Raw genomic sequence first — 16303 nt, forward strand, 5'->3', positions numbered from 1 at the left:
ATCATAAGGAAAAGAAAAAATGACACATGTCATTACTATATTTTTTTAGAATTTTAAATTTTATATCATTTAAAATAATTAATAATAAATAACTATTTAAATAAATATTGAAATATGTGAATTATTACGATAGATTCAACCTTTACAAAACATTTTAAATATTGACAAATAAATTATTTATCAATACCATAATTTTAAAGATTTTTTTATATTTAGACCCATATAATTATACGGTATCTAAATATAATTTTACATAATCAAATATAAATTATTATTTACATGTTACATCATCTATCTACAAATATATGATTTTAAATACAAAAGCTTAAATTTTAAATTAATATGTACAAAAGGATTCACCTATAACATCATTTCTTATAAATTATTTAATCAAGATAGATAATGAGTATATATTTTACGTAAAAGGTCTAAATATATTAATATTTTTTATTTGAATTTATACCAAACAATAAATATATTGTTGCAGATAAATATAAATAAGGAAATTTTATATTCTTCAATATAACTTCTCAATAAGCATCTACTATACAAAGAAATTTAAACTACATTATTAACTGCATCTTTAAATTCATATATTATATATATAGACATCTCTCAATACTAACTTTCGATTGTTCAACGATCTTCAACGATGTAAAGTGGCTTTGCAATTTCAGTGAATCTCAGAAATTACATCCACACTAATGCAATGGAACTTGAAAGACATTCAATTGTTGACGAAACGATGCTATATCGAGAGACAACTCGGAACATCTTTTATGCCATATCTATTTATCATAACCTGCTTGAAAAAAATTATTTTCATGCTACGTTATCATTTGCATGTTCAGACGTTGAAATTGTAAAATAAAATTTACAATAGTTTAGCAGAAGAGATTCAAAGTAGAAAAGAGAATCGAAGATGTAGAAACGTGTATTGTCCATAAGTATATTTTAGGCAAAAGTATTCATTACCCCCCTGAACTTGAAGCTTTTTATACAATGTACACCTAAACTTTATTTTGTTTTAATTACCCCCCTGAACTTGCTTATTCATCCTACACGTACACCTTTTCCGTCCACCTGGCATAGAAACTGAAATCAAACTCTAGACGGCGCGTGAGACAGCAATTTTTTGCCACATCATAAAGTTACAACGGTAATATAAGTAAAAATCTAATTTTTTCTTTAATATTTGGGTTATTTTAAGATTTTTTCTCTCTCTATTCTCTACCTATTTATTCTTCTTCCTCCTTTCTCCCTTTTCAAATGTCAGATTTTTCTCACTTTTTTTGTTTTAATTGTTATTGCTAAATTCATGAACAATAGCAGGAGACTTGTTTGTTTATGTGGGGCTCCTCCAATTCTTAAAATTTCATGGACAAATGACAATCCCGGACGTAGATTTTTCGGTTGTAGACACTATGGGGTATGTATTGTTACTCCTTTTTTGCTTTTTATTTGACAAGTTCGTATTATGCAATTTCATTTTTTTAACTTTGATTTTATGAATGCAGTCCTCATTTCGAAATTCTTGTAAGTTTTTCGATTGGTATGATCCTGAATTTCCGACCCAAGCGAATATTGTAATTTTGGGTTTGTTGAAGAAAACCAACAAACAAGAAGAACAGCTCAAGTGCAAATGGATATTGAAACTGATTTTGGGTATTAGTTTGATATGCAATGTGATATTGTTCTTTTATTTAGTGTGTCGTTGAATTTTTTTTTAATGCAATTGTTATTAGTTTGGTTTGGTGTTCCTTGTTCAACAGATCTAGGGTACTCATTTTGTGGATTAGTTTGGTTTGGTGTTCTATTAATGTATGTTTTTGCTGTTTTTGCTGATCAATACAATTACATGTAATGGGTACTATGATACCATGAAATAATAACATGAAGGCAACAAACATAACATAACTAGTGCTTTCTTGATCATAAAAAAGAAGCATCATAGTGTTTCATTGTTTCAACCAACAACCACAATAACTTAAGTTAACTAGCAAAACATAAAACAATCACTACTTTAAGGTTAGTTGAATAACCACACAAGCACCAACCAACAACCACAATAACTTAAGTTAACTAGCAAAACATAAAACAGTAACTACTTTAAGTTTGTTTGAACAACCACAGATTCATCAACACATAAAACACTATTTCAAGTTTGGTTGGACACCCCCACAACCACACAACTAAGAAGTTTTCTTTGAGAGTGATTTTCCTTTGGCTTGTGACCTTGTTTGAATGCCATCAGCTTTTGATCTGGTTTGAATACGACGCATAACACTTTCGACTTGAAGTTCTCTTTGAGTCATGGCCTGTTTGCCTTTCCACTTCAGTCCCTTGGTAGGTTTAAAACCAATATCACCTGTCACATGTGCAGAACTCACCACACCAGTATTAACCCTCCTTCTGCTAGACAATCCTTGCTGCAATATCAACTACATAGTTATTTTGGGATTCACATTTAGAAGACAAATATAATTTTGACAGTTTATAAGACACTTACATTAATACACGTATATCCAGTATCAGCAACAAATACACCTTGTCCAACAACTTTAGGCCTCTTCTTGTAACCACTTCCTGCACCTCTTCTTGTACCAGTCTTACTGGTGCTTGTTCTTTCATAATGACCTCTACCCCTCTTTTTTCCAGTGGTGGACTAATATGATTGGAAAAAGAACACAACAAGACATTAAATTTAATAAGTAATCTAACATAATTTATAAAAGCAAATTAATATGAATGTACCTCTTGAGTGGGTGTTGGTGTAGACTTAGGTTTAGGATTTTTTGGACAATTTCTCTTGTTATGATTTGGTCCTTTGCAAAGTGAACATGTCATTACTGTCCCCATTCTTGGCAACTTTCCAGCTTTTCTCACTTCACCAATTTCTCTTCTTCTGTTCTTTGGTGGCCTACCAGGCATTTGTCTTGCCTCAGGTGGTTCAACCATTGGGTTTCTACTTTCAGGCCACATTTCCATGTTTGGGACTGGTTGAATGAAATGAGAATATGTCTTCATATATGTGTCTTTTCTATACCAACTAGATATTGCTTGTGATGCATCCATGTTCAAGTGGTTCATTGCTGCTATACCATGTGCACATGGGATACCTTTTAATTCCCATGATCTGCAACTACATTTTTGTTGACCCAAGTTCATAGTATGCTTGTATACCCCTTCTAACACTTCAAATCCAACATCACCATTCCATTCAATGTTGCACTGCATTGATCTTGTTACATTTGTATTGAATACCATCATTGCCATTGGAGATATTCCATCTGTCCATGTTTCAGCAAATGCTCTTGACTTACTCACTCTACTCATCACCTTAACTCTAATTTCTTCCAACATAGTTACAATGGTCTTGTTCCTAGGTCCCAAGATCCAAGAATTGAAACTCTCTGCCATGTTGTTATCTATGCTATCACACTTTGAAAATGTTTGAATAAAAGCTTTACACCATGTCTCCTTGTTGTATTTGATAAGGGATTCAACAATACCTATTCCCAGCTTGGACAGGGCATTTATATTGTACTTAAATTGTGCCTCAAATGTTGATCTAGCACAAGCCCAAAATTTCTTTCTTCTCTCTAAGCCTCTGAAGTTTTGTGACCAATTTGCTAATATGTGTCTAGCACACATTCTGTGCTCACATTCTGGAAATAGTTCATCTACAGCAGCTATTAGTCCCTGTAGTTGCAAAGCAAAAAAAGCAAGTTAAATTTTAGTCAAATTAAATTAGCAATTACATTAAACATAAACAAAAGAAAGATATTCAATTACCTTTTGCATATCACTAATGATAGTTAGCTGGGAACCATTTCCTAGATTAAGATCATCTTTCAGAATGGTCATGAACCATTTCCATGTCAACTTGCTTTCAGTATCAATTACTGCCCATGCTATTGGATTCATTTGGTTGTTTGCATCTTTAGCAACAGCTACCAAAAGTTGACCCCTACAAATTCCCTTTAGAAAACACCCATCTAGCCCTATACATCTTCTGCATCCTTGTTGAAAACCCTTTTTCATAGCATCAAAACAAATATAAAAAGAGTGAAATTGTTTCATCCCATTTCCTGATTCTGAATCTTTAAGCTTCACAACACAAGTGCTACCAGGATTTGTTTGGAGTAACATATCCTTGTAGTCTAGGATTCTGTTAAATTCTGCCACATGATCTCCCATAATTTCCTTTAAAATAATTTTTCTTGTTTTTAAACAAACTGCCTTGCCTACATGAACATTCAACTCTTTCCTCACCAATTCTTGTATCTCCCACCCTTTTATACTAGGTTGAGAAATAATCCTATCTTTCAGATACTTGCATAAGAACTTTGAATTACACAAAATATTATTGGTGGTCCTGGTACATTTGTGCCTTGGATTGTATGTCTTGATAGTAAAGTTCTCACTCCTTCCTTCCTTGCTTGCATACAACAGCCATGGACAACCACTTTTACACTTCACTCTCACTCTAGTACTCTCATTCACATACTTATCTAACTCAACTCCTTTTTTTATAGCATATTTTGTAACTGCCTCTCTAAATTGCTTTACACTTTCAAATATCAAACCACACTGCCATATTACAATATCACAAGAAGAATCATATACCACCCTATTACTCTTCTTTCTCCCCCTTAAACTCCCTCCTTCAAGTTCATCATCAGAAACAGGTTCTTCTTCATCACTTTGAAAACTATCACAGTCAGAACTGTCATAGTATGGCTCATCCTCTGTTAGCTTACCCTTGAAATTCTTTTTCCCTTTTTCAATATCCTCATACCCTTCATCAAATCCAACTTCACCTAAAAAACCTTTTGGTTTTTCCTTCTTCTTTCTCCTCCTACTTTCTCTAAGTTTTCTCACATCTTCCTTAACAATTCTCAACTCCTCATGCACATCACTACCATAGTCAATAGACTGGTCAGAACAGACAGAATCACTGTCTATGTCTTCCTCTGCATTTTCTTGGGTAATTGGCTCAACTTCTTGTTGAATAGAAGGTTCAGTTCCTTGTTGGATAGTTGGTTCAACTTCTTCTTCAGTATCAGTCCAATCTATTGAAGAATAATCATCATCACTTTCTTGTTGGCATTCTTGTTCGACCCTTGCAATCCCATCATTTTCAAGTCTTTCAGTAGCTGGAAAGGAAGAAGAGGAACCTAAACCTAGATCTGATTTTTTTGGTTGTGCAGTTAGAGATTCCCCATGTGAATTAAAAGACTCAACCACTTGACTTAAAGATTGACTAATTTGACCTTCACTGGGACCCACATCATCCAGAATAGTGTTATCACACACATAAATATCTATTGTGTCCCCATCATGCATAAATAATGCCATGCTACAAATGTCCATGTCATTTTTCAATTCCACCAAATCACCCCCTAGAGATGGAGCTGCATATGTTTTTCCTAACTTACTAATCCCAAAAGACTTAGCATAATCTGCAAGTTCAGGAATTGATAAATGATCTTCATCCACATTGTCTACATATGCAGTCCTACCCCCAACATATACTGGACCTACCTCACTCACCAACATACCCCCAAATTTGAACCTTAAATTGAGGTACTTACTAGTCATACTGTCAACCTATAACCACAATAATAATCAGTATATTGTACAATGCAAGCAACAAAATCGAAACATATATAATAACACCAAAACATAAGCAACAATTGGTACTTAGGATAGTAGATGTATTACTCAACAACATACAATAGGCATCCCACACAATATACTTAAACAAATTATAAAGGCTGCCAATTATAAAATACCCCACCATTTAACAATACCAGAAACCCTAATACTTAGAACCTTAATTTTACCAAAAAGCCTAAATTTCATGCATGAATAAGGTAAAAAGCTTCATAATAATACATTCATTAAGTGAAAATTCTAGTTGAAAAGTATTAGACCCCTAATCGGAAACTCAATCGGAAACTATGGCGAAACGTTAAACGAAATAGGCAAAATAGGCAAAATATGTATGAAAAAGTAAAGAAAACAGACAACAATACATCAAGACTACGCGAAATCGAGTGGATAATCACTTACTTGTAGACACAATTTCAGACAAGATCCAAAGAAAAACGACCAAACACTTCACGAACTGCAACTGGCACAAATCTACCATTACTTTGTCGAATACACTTGCCAAATCTACTCGTTACTTTGTCGATTACACTTTCGTGAGAGGTTTAGAGAAAATCAAAGAGAGATTTAGGGAAAATCAAAGAGAGGTTTAGAGAAAATCGACCAAACACTTCACGAACTCTCTAATGGCACAAATCTACTCGTTACTTTGTCGATTACACTTTCGTCAGAGGTTTAGGGAAGATCAGAGAGGTTTAGGGAAGATCAAAGATAGGTTTAGGGAAGATCAAAGAGAGGTTCAGAGAAAATCGAGAAGCTTCTTTCAAAAGTTTACATTTGAAGGTCGGTATTATCTAGGTAACATAATAATTATCTAGGTGGCAAATTATTTATCTAGGTGGTAAATTATTTATCTACGTATCATGCGCGTGTAGACACGATCATATTGAGTGGACGGAAAAGGTGTACGTGTAGGATGAATAAGCAAGTTCAGGGGGGTAATTAAAACAAAATAAAGTTTAGGTGTACATTGTATAAAAAGCTTCAAGTTCAGGGGGATAATGAATACTTTTGCCTATATTTTATTTTAGTTTTTTCAAATTCACTGATATTGGCCATATTTTAATAAAACAAATAAATACATGTAGATACATTTACACAAGACTTGCAATAATTAATGAATACTGAAGGCACGCACATCATCAATATTTCTAAAAAATTGTTTCTTTTATCGCATCTTACTTTATTAAAATAATAAATTATTTATTACTCTTTCCTTGTCAAATTAATTAAACTGTTTGAGGCATTTTTCATTTATTAACTTAACTGTATAATAAACATAATTTACATCACATTATTTAATTTCTTTTTCAATTATTTTAAGTTGTTAGTAATAATTATTATTTATATTAATTTTTACTCAGTACGTGTTATTCCTTTCTTCAAAATTTATGGTACATATTCAATTTCTATATAACATTTAAATCTTAATATATATTTTAAGTTGTTCTATAGTCTTTTAACTTATTTTTCACATACTATATTTTAGGAAGTTGTATAATTTTTTAAACTTATTTTGAAAAAAGAAGAAGATAAAATTCCACAAAAATTAACCAACCACAAAATTGTAAACTATACATGTGTAACTTCCTTATTCCATATTGCCCTCATCACATAATCTCTCAAGAATTATCCACACACAAAAAAAAACACAGATTTCATTTTCTTTACAAATTCATCATAATGTAATTTTTTTTTTGTGTTGCACGTAATATAAAAACAATTATATCATAACAAAAATAAAAACTATCCAGAATTTAGAAGCAAGGAAAACATGCAAATGGTATTTGTATTGAAAGTCTTTGAGTAATAAAGAGAATTAAATTTTTATACGCAAATCTATTTGTTCATTTCATCAACATTAAATTATTATCTAAACTATTTAATGATTTTACAAAACTTTTAAAGCTCTTTCTAAAGACTATGATATTGGTGAATTGATTAGTTATTTTGATGATGTAACTTCAATGATTTTGGATATTAATGTATCCTCTAACAACCTTTTCCATCACATATTATCGTATTTAACCTAATTCTCATTTTATCTATACATAAATTTTTAACACCATTAAATTAAATCACATAAATTTTTTGATTAAAAAAATCAGAACAAATCAAATCATATTCAAACTTTTGAATGGAATTTTTTTTTCTACCAACTCTTTAAACTATTGAAAAATAAAATTCCAATCAAATTCATAATATTTTGTTTCTACTATTTCAAAACTCTATAAATGGTATATCATATTTTAAAATTTTATTTATAGCACTCATATTTTTTAAATATGTCATATTTTAAAAATTTTATGATATTCTATTTGTTAGTTAGTTAATAAAAATCCTATTAATAATTATACTAATGATTTACAACATAATGACAATGTATACAAAGAAGTAATTTCCATGTAATATGAGAAACGGTTCAAACAACAATAGTACTTCTGCCGAACTAATGCCTCGCTAAAACTTTAGAAATTAAAATAAATTAAAACTTCATTATAATTTTAACAATTTAATCAATCAAAATATTTTTATAATGATAAAAAGTAAGTTAAAAGCATTTATTACAAAATTAAACTAACATAAGTAATATAATATCATAAACTACGAGAATTGTGAGTGATATGAAGTTAAGTGCGAGGAGATAGCTTTGAAATTATTCTATAATGAAATTAAAAAAATATCGAGATATTCAATTTCAATTATTTTTGTATCCTTATAAAATTTTAAAAAATTGCTCCAAATAATATTTAGAATCTTAATTTGATAAATAAGTATGTAAAAAATTGTCAAAAAATAAGAACTAATAGTTATACATTACTAAATTGCAGATTTTCACAAAGTTAAATTTATTAATTTTTTTTTAAAAAAAAGTTCTGTTTCTTTTATTTACTGTATTTAGTATTTTTGGTTATTCAAAGTGCATAAATAAAATATCACTTAAATATTAAAAGAAATTACAGGAATTACTTCACTATATGTGATTAATTAATTCAACAATAAATATGAAATAATTTTATTAATTATACATTAAATTTCATTGTCATGTTTGTATTAAATATTAAATAATAATTTATAATTAAATAATTTTTTCCATTAATAATTTTGCTCGAGTTTAAATTATTAAATTTTAAATTTGTGGTTTTGAATTATACATATATAAAACATTTAAGTTTATTTTTTTTAATAGTATTAAACTTCATGCAGAGAGTTGAAATTTCATTTTTATAGGTAAATAAATACCTTTTTAGTAGCTAAAAATAAATATATTGTAACCTAAAAATGTAGTTGATCATAACTATTTAGAATATTATTATATCAAATAAAGTTGTATACTAAATCATTGAGTTAATATGATAATCGATTACAATAACTATTTAAATAATAAATTAACAAGTAAATAAATTTTATCTATTTAAAAATATATTAACAAGTAACTTTTTTGTATAAACTACTTTTAATTTGACAATTATGTTATTTAAAGATACTCGTGTAACACGTGGATGCGAATACTAATCTATATATAATTAGAGAAGAAAAAGTAACACGTCTCAGCACCACAAATTTTCAATTTGAAAAATTTAATTTAAATAATTTCAATTTGTGTCAGTAGTTATTTTCAATTTAAAATGTTAAAAAAATAAACAGAATGTTTTTAGGATTAGAATTAACTGTTTCTATTTTGTTAATTTTAAAAATAATTAACTGTTCCTTTATCATTTACATTTATTTAACTATTTAATCAGCAATTCTTCTAATTTTTAAAAATGCAATCGTTTATAAGAAGCACTGAAGCAGAAAGTTAAATGTAACTGTCAATTTATTTTAAATGTGAAAGTTGGAAGTTTGAAATTGATTTTTAATTAATAAAATTTATCAATTAAATTTGCTTATTAAAATATAAAATAAAATAACACAAACTAAATAATCTATTTCATGCCAAATTTACGTGAATTAATCTTTTAACTGTCGAAGTAAATATTTCTTATTTGTTTTTTTTTCTTAAAAATTTTAACTAAAATCAGATAACTTATTTTAAAACTTGAATACCAAAAAAATTCGATATGAAATATGTAGGGATTATAATTTTAAAACTGATTGTCAAAAAAAAATAAAATGTGTACTTAAAAAAAATTAAAAACAAATTTTATCCTACTTTTATACTATGTTAAAAATACGGATCTGACTACCCATTACAATCATTTTCGAATTTTAAATTTGTGCATAATTAAACAAATAAAAGACATAAAATTATGATATATATTTTTGGTATTTCTTTTTTCAGTTTTTGGATACGGTGCTTTGTTCATAGATGCTTCTCTAGCTCTCGCAAGAATTGTATGGGAGTCACTCTCAGAGGGACTTCTTGAATGACCGTACTGAGGAATTCTACCGCACTTTGTGCAGCTATGGTTGTTGATCCTGAAGAGTCTATCCAAAGGTTCAAGCCACCGACAATCGTATCTGGAAACAACGATTAGTGGATATTGGTATTGTCATTGCACAACAAGCAAAGGATTGATAATCCAGTAGTGTAATATTAAGAAGTTTTGGGGTATGCTTGGATTTGCGAAAAGCAACACCTTACGAAGTTCACTTAAGAAATCAAATCGTACACAATAGCTATACATTTATTTTAAAAAATTTTCAAAAATATAATTTTTTAAAAACAAAAGGAGGAAAATAATTATGCACCATATCAGTTTACGGTTACAAAATACGATTTACAACAACATTTTAAAATGAAAAGAAAATAGAAAACTACGTAAACATGAGACTAGTAACTTACTTAAATTTTCTTACATAATTTACACATTGTTCTCATTTCCACATTTCGCATGGCATGATCTCACGCGAATAGAAGATCTGCTCCTCTTTATAGATTACAAATCATAGCAATAGACTACTGTAGTTTATGAAACATAAGACACTTAAAGATACGGAAGCAGGTTTAAATGGCAATGAAAATACGAAATTCCCATAAAATCAAAAGATTTAAACAAATAACTAACCAAAATAATGCGGAAGAACAATCCCTGGAATCTAAAAGTCATTGTACTAAATCTCTACTACCGATAAGTCTAAGAACTAGGTGTACAACTCCGAAAATAAACAAGACCTTAAACAATAGTCTGAGTCTAGAAGGAGTGGACTTAAACAAGAAAGATCCATCGCAGTCTCAAACAACTGGCTCACCTTTGAATCACGTCACGCTCAATAGTCACCTAGCTGAAGTCTATCAATAGTCGCTTGAAGATGCCCTGTACTCAATAAAAATAAGAGAAAATGCAGTATCAATACACAACCACCGTGTACTAGTAGGATCATGTAGTCATCCCACTAAGTGTAACATAAGTAAGTCAAGCAACATTATTAACACATGCACATACCGAACATATAAAATATCGTCAATATTTATGAACATCGTACAATTTCACATTCTCAATAAAAGTAGATATGACAAGTCAGTGGTCCTCTCATGGAATTCAATTCAGTGGTTCTCTCATGGGATCCAAACCCAAACAGTTCGCATACTGGAACGTGGTACCCGATCCCATTTTTATGTCGGAACGTGGCGATCCAATCCCACTTAGTTATGCCAGAACGTGGCATTCCGATCTAAGTTAGTTATGCTGGAACGTGGCAATCAAATCCTTCAACACACCATATTCACAAACACAGGTACAATCTCAACTCATACAATCAAGAAGTGATTCATGTCATATAGTCATTCGTCTATCTCATTTACAACAAATGTGATCAATAATGCAATATTCATATAAATACAAGTATCATAATGAAGCAAGAACAAAACATACATCATACAATCATTGAAACTATCACCTACCTGGGATCGAAGCTTGAATCCCTGCCTTGAATCTTTCCTTTTCGAATTCCTTCTTGTTCGTGGTCTAAAAACATCAATATAACGCGAGGATCAATAAACAAGACCGCATTAACCGGATCATAATCTATAGTATCAACCCTAGGTCCAATCCATGATCTCAATTAGGGTTATTTCCACCATGAATTCTATATCAAAACCCTTCCCATGGATAAGGACCCATTCTATTAAGTTCTACAGAACGAAAAATGAATTCGGGGAATGAAAAGCTTACCTTTAGCCTCAAGAATGGTGAAAAACTTATAGGAGTCGCATGGGGTTCGTTCCTTAGCTCTATAAATTGAAATGTGAGAAATAAGGTTGTTTAGGGGTTTATTTACGACTTTAAGTCGCGTTGAACTCGCCACAACGACCCTCATCCCACTGTAGTGGCCCCGCCAGTGCGGCAAAACCCCCCCACCAAGGCGTCTTGCACAAAACAGTGAGATCTTTAATCAACCCCAAGACTCCCATTTCACAACACACCTTAACCAACGATACCCAGAAAATACCATTTACACCAAGATCAGTTTCGAAAGTTATACTCGCCTGAATTCAATTTTGTAAAGTCGCACGGGTTCCTTAATGACTTTTCTAACTAATTATATAATCAAATCATAGATAAAACACTCGATTTCTAATATTTCCTATGCCTTAATGACTCTGATTTTGTCCAAATCTGGACTAGGTTAGAAAATTTTAAGTTACTACCAAAAAGTAATCTGACCCCAATTCTTTTCTCATTGGCTTTTCCATAAAGACGGAATAAGGTCGTTACAAAAGAACCAATTTACCCATCACTCGCCCCCAGTGATCAACTAGGAAAGAGTGTCTTAAGTAATGGTAGAGTAGTATCTGAAACATCGAATTACTGGAATACTTGTCTCGCATGTCCTTAGCCTTAGGTAATCATGATTAAGAATTTCAACCGGTTCTTCGTCATACCGAAGGTCTTGTTTAAAAACATTGAGTCTCACATTATGATATAATCCTCGTCCCCATCCAACCATTTGAATGCATATCCATCTTCCCATACAATGCCTCAATGAAGTCATTACAATACTAGAAATATAATTAATGTTGTATGTACTTTTAACTTACAATAAAGCTATTCCTAATAACCACCAAAGTTTGATCGTCCACATGTCTGCCACATGTTATCAAGGACTTTGACACAAACATTTAGACCAATCCTCTATCAATTCTTGCATAACCATGATAAAATCTTGAATAAAAAATTGCCACAATTAAAGGTGAACCTAAACAAATGAACTGACACTCATAATACTCGACACTCATAGTTCTTATCAACATCTTTTTCTCCTAACATAAATATCCATGAGCTTAAATTATAAAAACTTGATCTTTAGATATTAGATACTCATCGAGGGATATTTCCAAGCATACAAACGTCAACACCACTATCGATATTTTAGATTTAGTAATTGTAGATTACCTCTTCAGAACAGTAGAATTGGATCCAATGATAAACACATTGAACCACACATAGTTGATACATGACCTCGACGACAAGATGATATATGAGATGTCGGACAACCATAAATACACATAGTAACTATTCTATAAATTCTCATAAGAAAGGTGGTACATGTAGAACCACTGAATACTTTAACAACTTCAAGACAACACCGTATACGTCATATGCAATAACCACGTCTTCCCAAATCATCCCACTCAACCAAGAGAACATCGCAAGATCATTACACATTATCCACCACTAAGAATCCACCCACAAAAGTGAAAACACAAATGAACATATCTAGTAAATCATAGTCACAATACTAACAACCATCAAAGCAATCCGACTATTTACCTTATTACAAACCAACACCCTTTAAAAGAAAACTTTCTTAGGTGCTTAACAATCAACACTAATAACTTTACGACTGAACCAAGGTGTAAGTCCTTTCAAATGCTCAATAACAGATACAGTTGATCATTTCTCACCTTTTCAATTCATATCTTGACAAAATATATCACAACGAATATAGGTTTACAATGAAAAGTCTGAATTGTAATTTTAACTATATAACACAATTCCTTTATATATCAAATTAGCTTATACCTTGATGATTTTTATGAATTCATGGATCTTCACTTATCATTCATCGCCTCTCCATCGATCTTACAATACATTTTGCTAAAAGTTCCATTGTACTCATATTAAACTAAAAAACAAAACCAAGTACTTATCACCACACTCGAGCTAATTTCTGTACATTCCTTTCTCAAATCTTTTCTAATAGTTTTTAATGAATTTCACGGACTTGTAATACTATTACCACAACCACATCAAAACAAATAAAATCACATCAACAATTCACCATCAATTTACATAATAGGCAGAATATATAAGCAATTCAACATGCTAGAATCATAATTCAATCAACATAAAGTCAGGATCACAATGCCCACAACATAGGCTAGTTTGAGAAATGGAGGGAACATGGGTTTATCATGAAATTGGATATAAATTCACTTTACAGTCAGTACATTAACATCAATTCATCATAAGCATGCTTTTGAAATCAATTTTAGAAAGAACCCATGGCTAGATTGTTAGATAGAAAGTTTGATAATAAACTTTGATTGAAAACATTGGAAAGAGCTCTTCAGTTGGAAGATTATCTAAAGATGAAGGATCACCATACCTCATTGTAGAATAAAACCACGAAATCTTCATGAAGAACCCATGAGAATCAAAGCTCCAAGATGTTCTTGAGCGTCATCTCCAATAGAGGTTTCTTTTGGAGAGGGAAGTCTAATTTTGAAATATGAATTGGGTTTGGTTTTTTGATCTTTTTAACTAACTTAGTATACCCAAAAATATCTAAATTTACCACCTAGTTTCAGGTTAGGACGTGGGGTGAATTTCCCATTCACCCCTTAGTAAAACAGTGCGCCTGGCAGTTGGATTCTAGGCTGCATTGACGAGCTGTTCTGCTGGCCTTCGTTTGGGTATGAGGCTTGGCATTGGTTGATTTGGATACTTGTATAATTATGGAATGAATCCCACCCATCTACGGGGCGTGACCACACCTACTGGCCGTCATTTGATACGCGTAGGTAGATACTGCCAAGGCAGTGTCTAGGCAAACTTTGGGTCCTCCTTGAGGTCCTTTTGCGGGGCCCTTGGAGAGTCGTTCCCGGATGTTTCCAATGTAAATACAGTCATAAACATGTCAAGGACCTTCCCTATTAGTTTGAGCATCAAAAAACACACAAAACACATCATAATATGCTAAGCACACTCAAGTACGTCCAAGGGCTAACTTTCGAACGTCTTGGATGCTTTACTTACAAATATCTCCTAATAAATCATACGTGATTTAAAACACTTAATTAATATGTTAACAAACTTATAAGTCAAATGTGAGACTCTAGACACCTTAATTCATTTTTTAGGGTCTTACATTGCACTAGTGGACTTTGACTAGGGTTATGAATGAGGTCTTGTGATATATTGATGAAATGGACTCTAAAACATGAATTGTGGATTATGGAATATGAATATGTCTTATTTTTTTTTGGTGTGGACTTGTATATGTTCTTGCAATGTGCTTAAAGGGTTTAAAAGTGAACTTGGTCTATTTATACTAAAATATCCCTTTGTGTATGTCTTCAAATTTTTTAATTGGATATATCCATACTTAGTACATGTGATTTGTACTAACCCATATTCTCTTTTATTTCCACAAGAATGTAGGTTCGTGCCATTGTAGGGTTTCAAGGCCAATTTTCAAGAAGCTTGGATAGATTCCCAAGGTAGTGAGTCCTCAAGTACGAGGAAGAAGACTGTCATTCTAGTTCGTGCTATTTGATTAGTCTAATGACATTATTCTATTTCTTATCTTGTGAAGAGTATGTTGTATTCTATTATGTCCCAAATCTTGTACTCTTATTTAGATGGTTTGTGTGAGACGATTGTAGACTATTTTTGATATATGAAAAGTCTATGTGAATTTCAAAGGTAAATTTTTAATTTTTCCATATTTGTATTTACCTATGAAGTACGATGATGTATGCTAAGGGTTTGTCTAAGGCCTCTTCGAGAACGAAGAAGCCGGTTACATCTAGGGGGTGCTCCCCGGTCGTGACAAAACTATTGGATAGAAGTTGAAAAGAAGTGTAGAGACGTTAAGCTCCTTATGATGATAAGTTTTTTTTTGTGTTTTTGAGTTTGATAATGAGTACAGTTTAACTTTTAGCGAAAGATATGATAAGGTCAATGGAGAAGGGATCACTTATAAGCTAAGATACGTGCATTCATAAAAAAGTTTAAGGTATGAGTTAATGTTGATAGATAATGGGATTGTGTTACATGGTTGGTCTCAAAAATTTATGTTTTTAATGGTGAGTTTAGGTTTGTGGTAGTATGTTTTGTCAAGGTTTGGAATGGTAAGGAAGAAATGATTAATCACATTGAGTATGAAGCATTTGGAAAGACTTTAAAAATAATTTAAGTAGTAAATGTGGTTACTTTTGATTGTTATATCTAGGGGGTTTCACGTAATGTTTTGGTTTTGAGGATAACGTAAAAATATCATCGGTTTTTGGTCATAGGATAAGATTGGTAAGCAAGTCAACGAAAGGAAAAAGAGTCTGGTATATTGGAGATTTCAAGGTATTTAAAATTTGTCATTGGAAGAATTTAAGAGATGTGACGGAATAAGAACTCTCATATAGACACTTGGTTCGAACTTGAAGGATGCATGAATTTTC

General features: G+C 31.4%; 1 protein-coding gene across 1 annotated transcript; it reads right to left on the reverse strand.

Annotated features, from left to right (window-relative positions):
• Window positions 1-1839: 1839 nt before the first annotated feature.
• Window positions 1840-6129, reverse strand: LOC114077287. The gene is made up of 4 exons (XM_027917050.1): window positions 3796-6129; window positions 2755-3702; window positions 2510-2665; window positions 1840-2429 (listed from the first exon to the last, which is right to left on the reverse strand). The coding sequence occupies exons 1-4, from the start codon at window positions 5602-5604 to the stop codon at window positions 2193-2195; spliced, it is 3150 nt and encodes a 1049-aa protein (XP_027772851.1). The 5' UTR covers window positions 5605-6129; the 3' UTR covers window positions 1840-2192.
• Between the last annotated feature and the right edge of the window lie 10174 nt (window positions 6130-16303).

The sequence above is a fragment of the Solanum pennellii genome, chromosome 5 (genome assembly GCF_001406875.1).
Source record: "Solanum pennellii chromosome 5, SPENNV200".
Lineage (NCBI taxonomy): Eukaryota > Viridiplantae > Streptophyta > Magnoliopsida > Solanales > Solanaceae > Solanum > Solanum pennellii.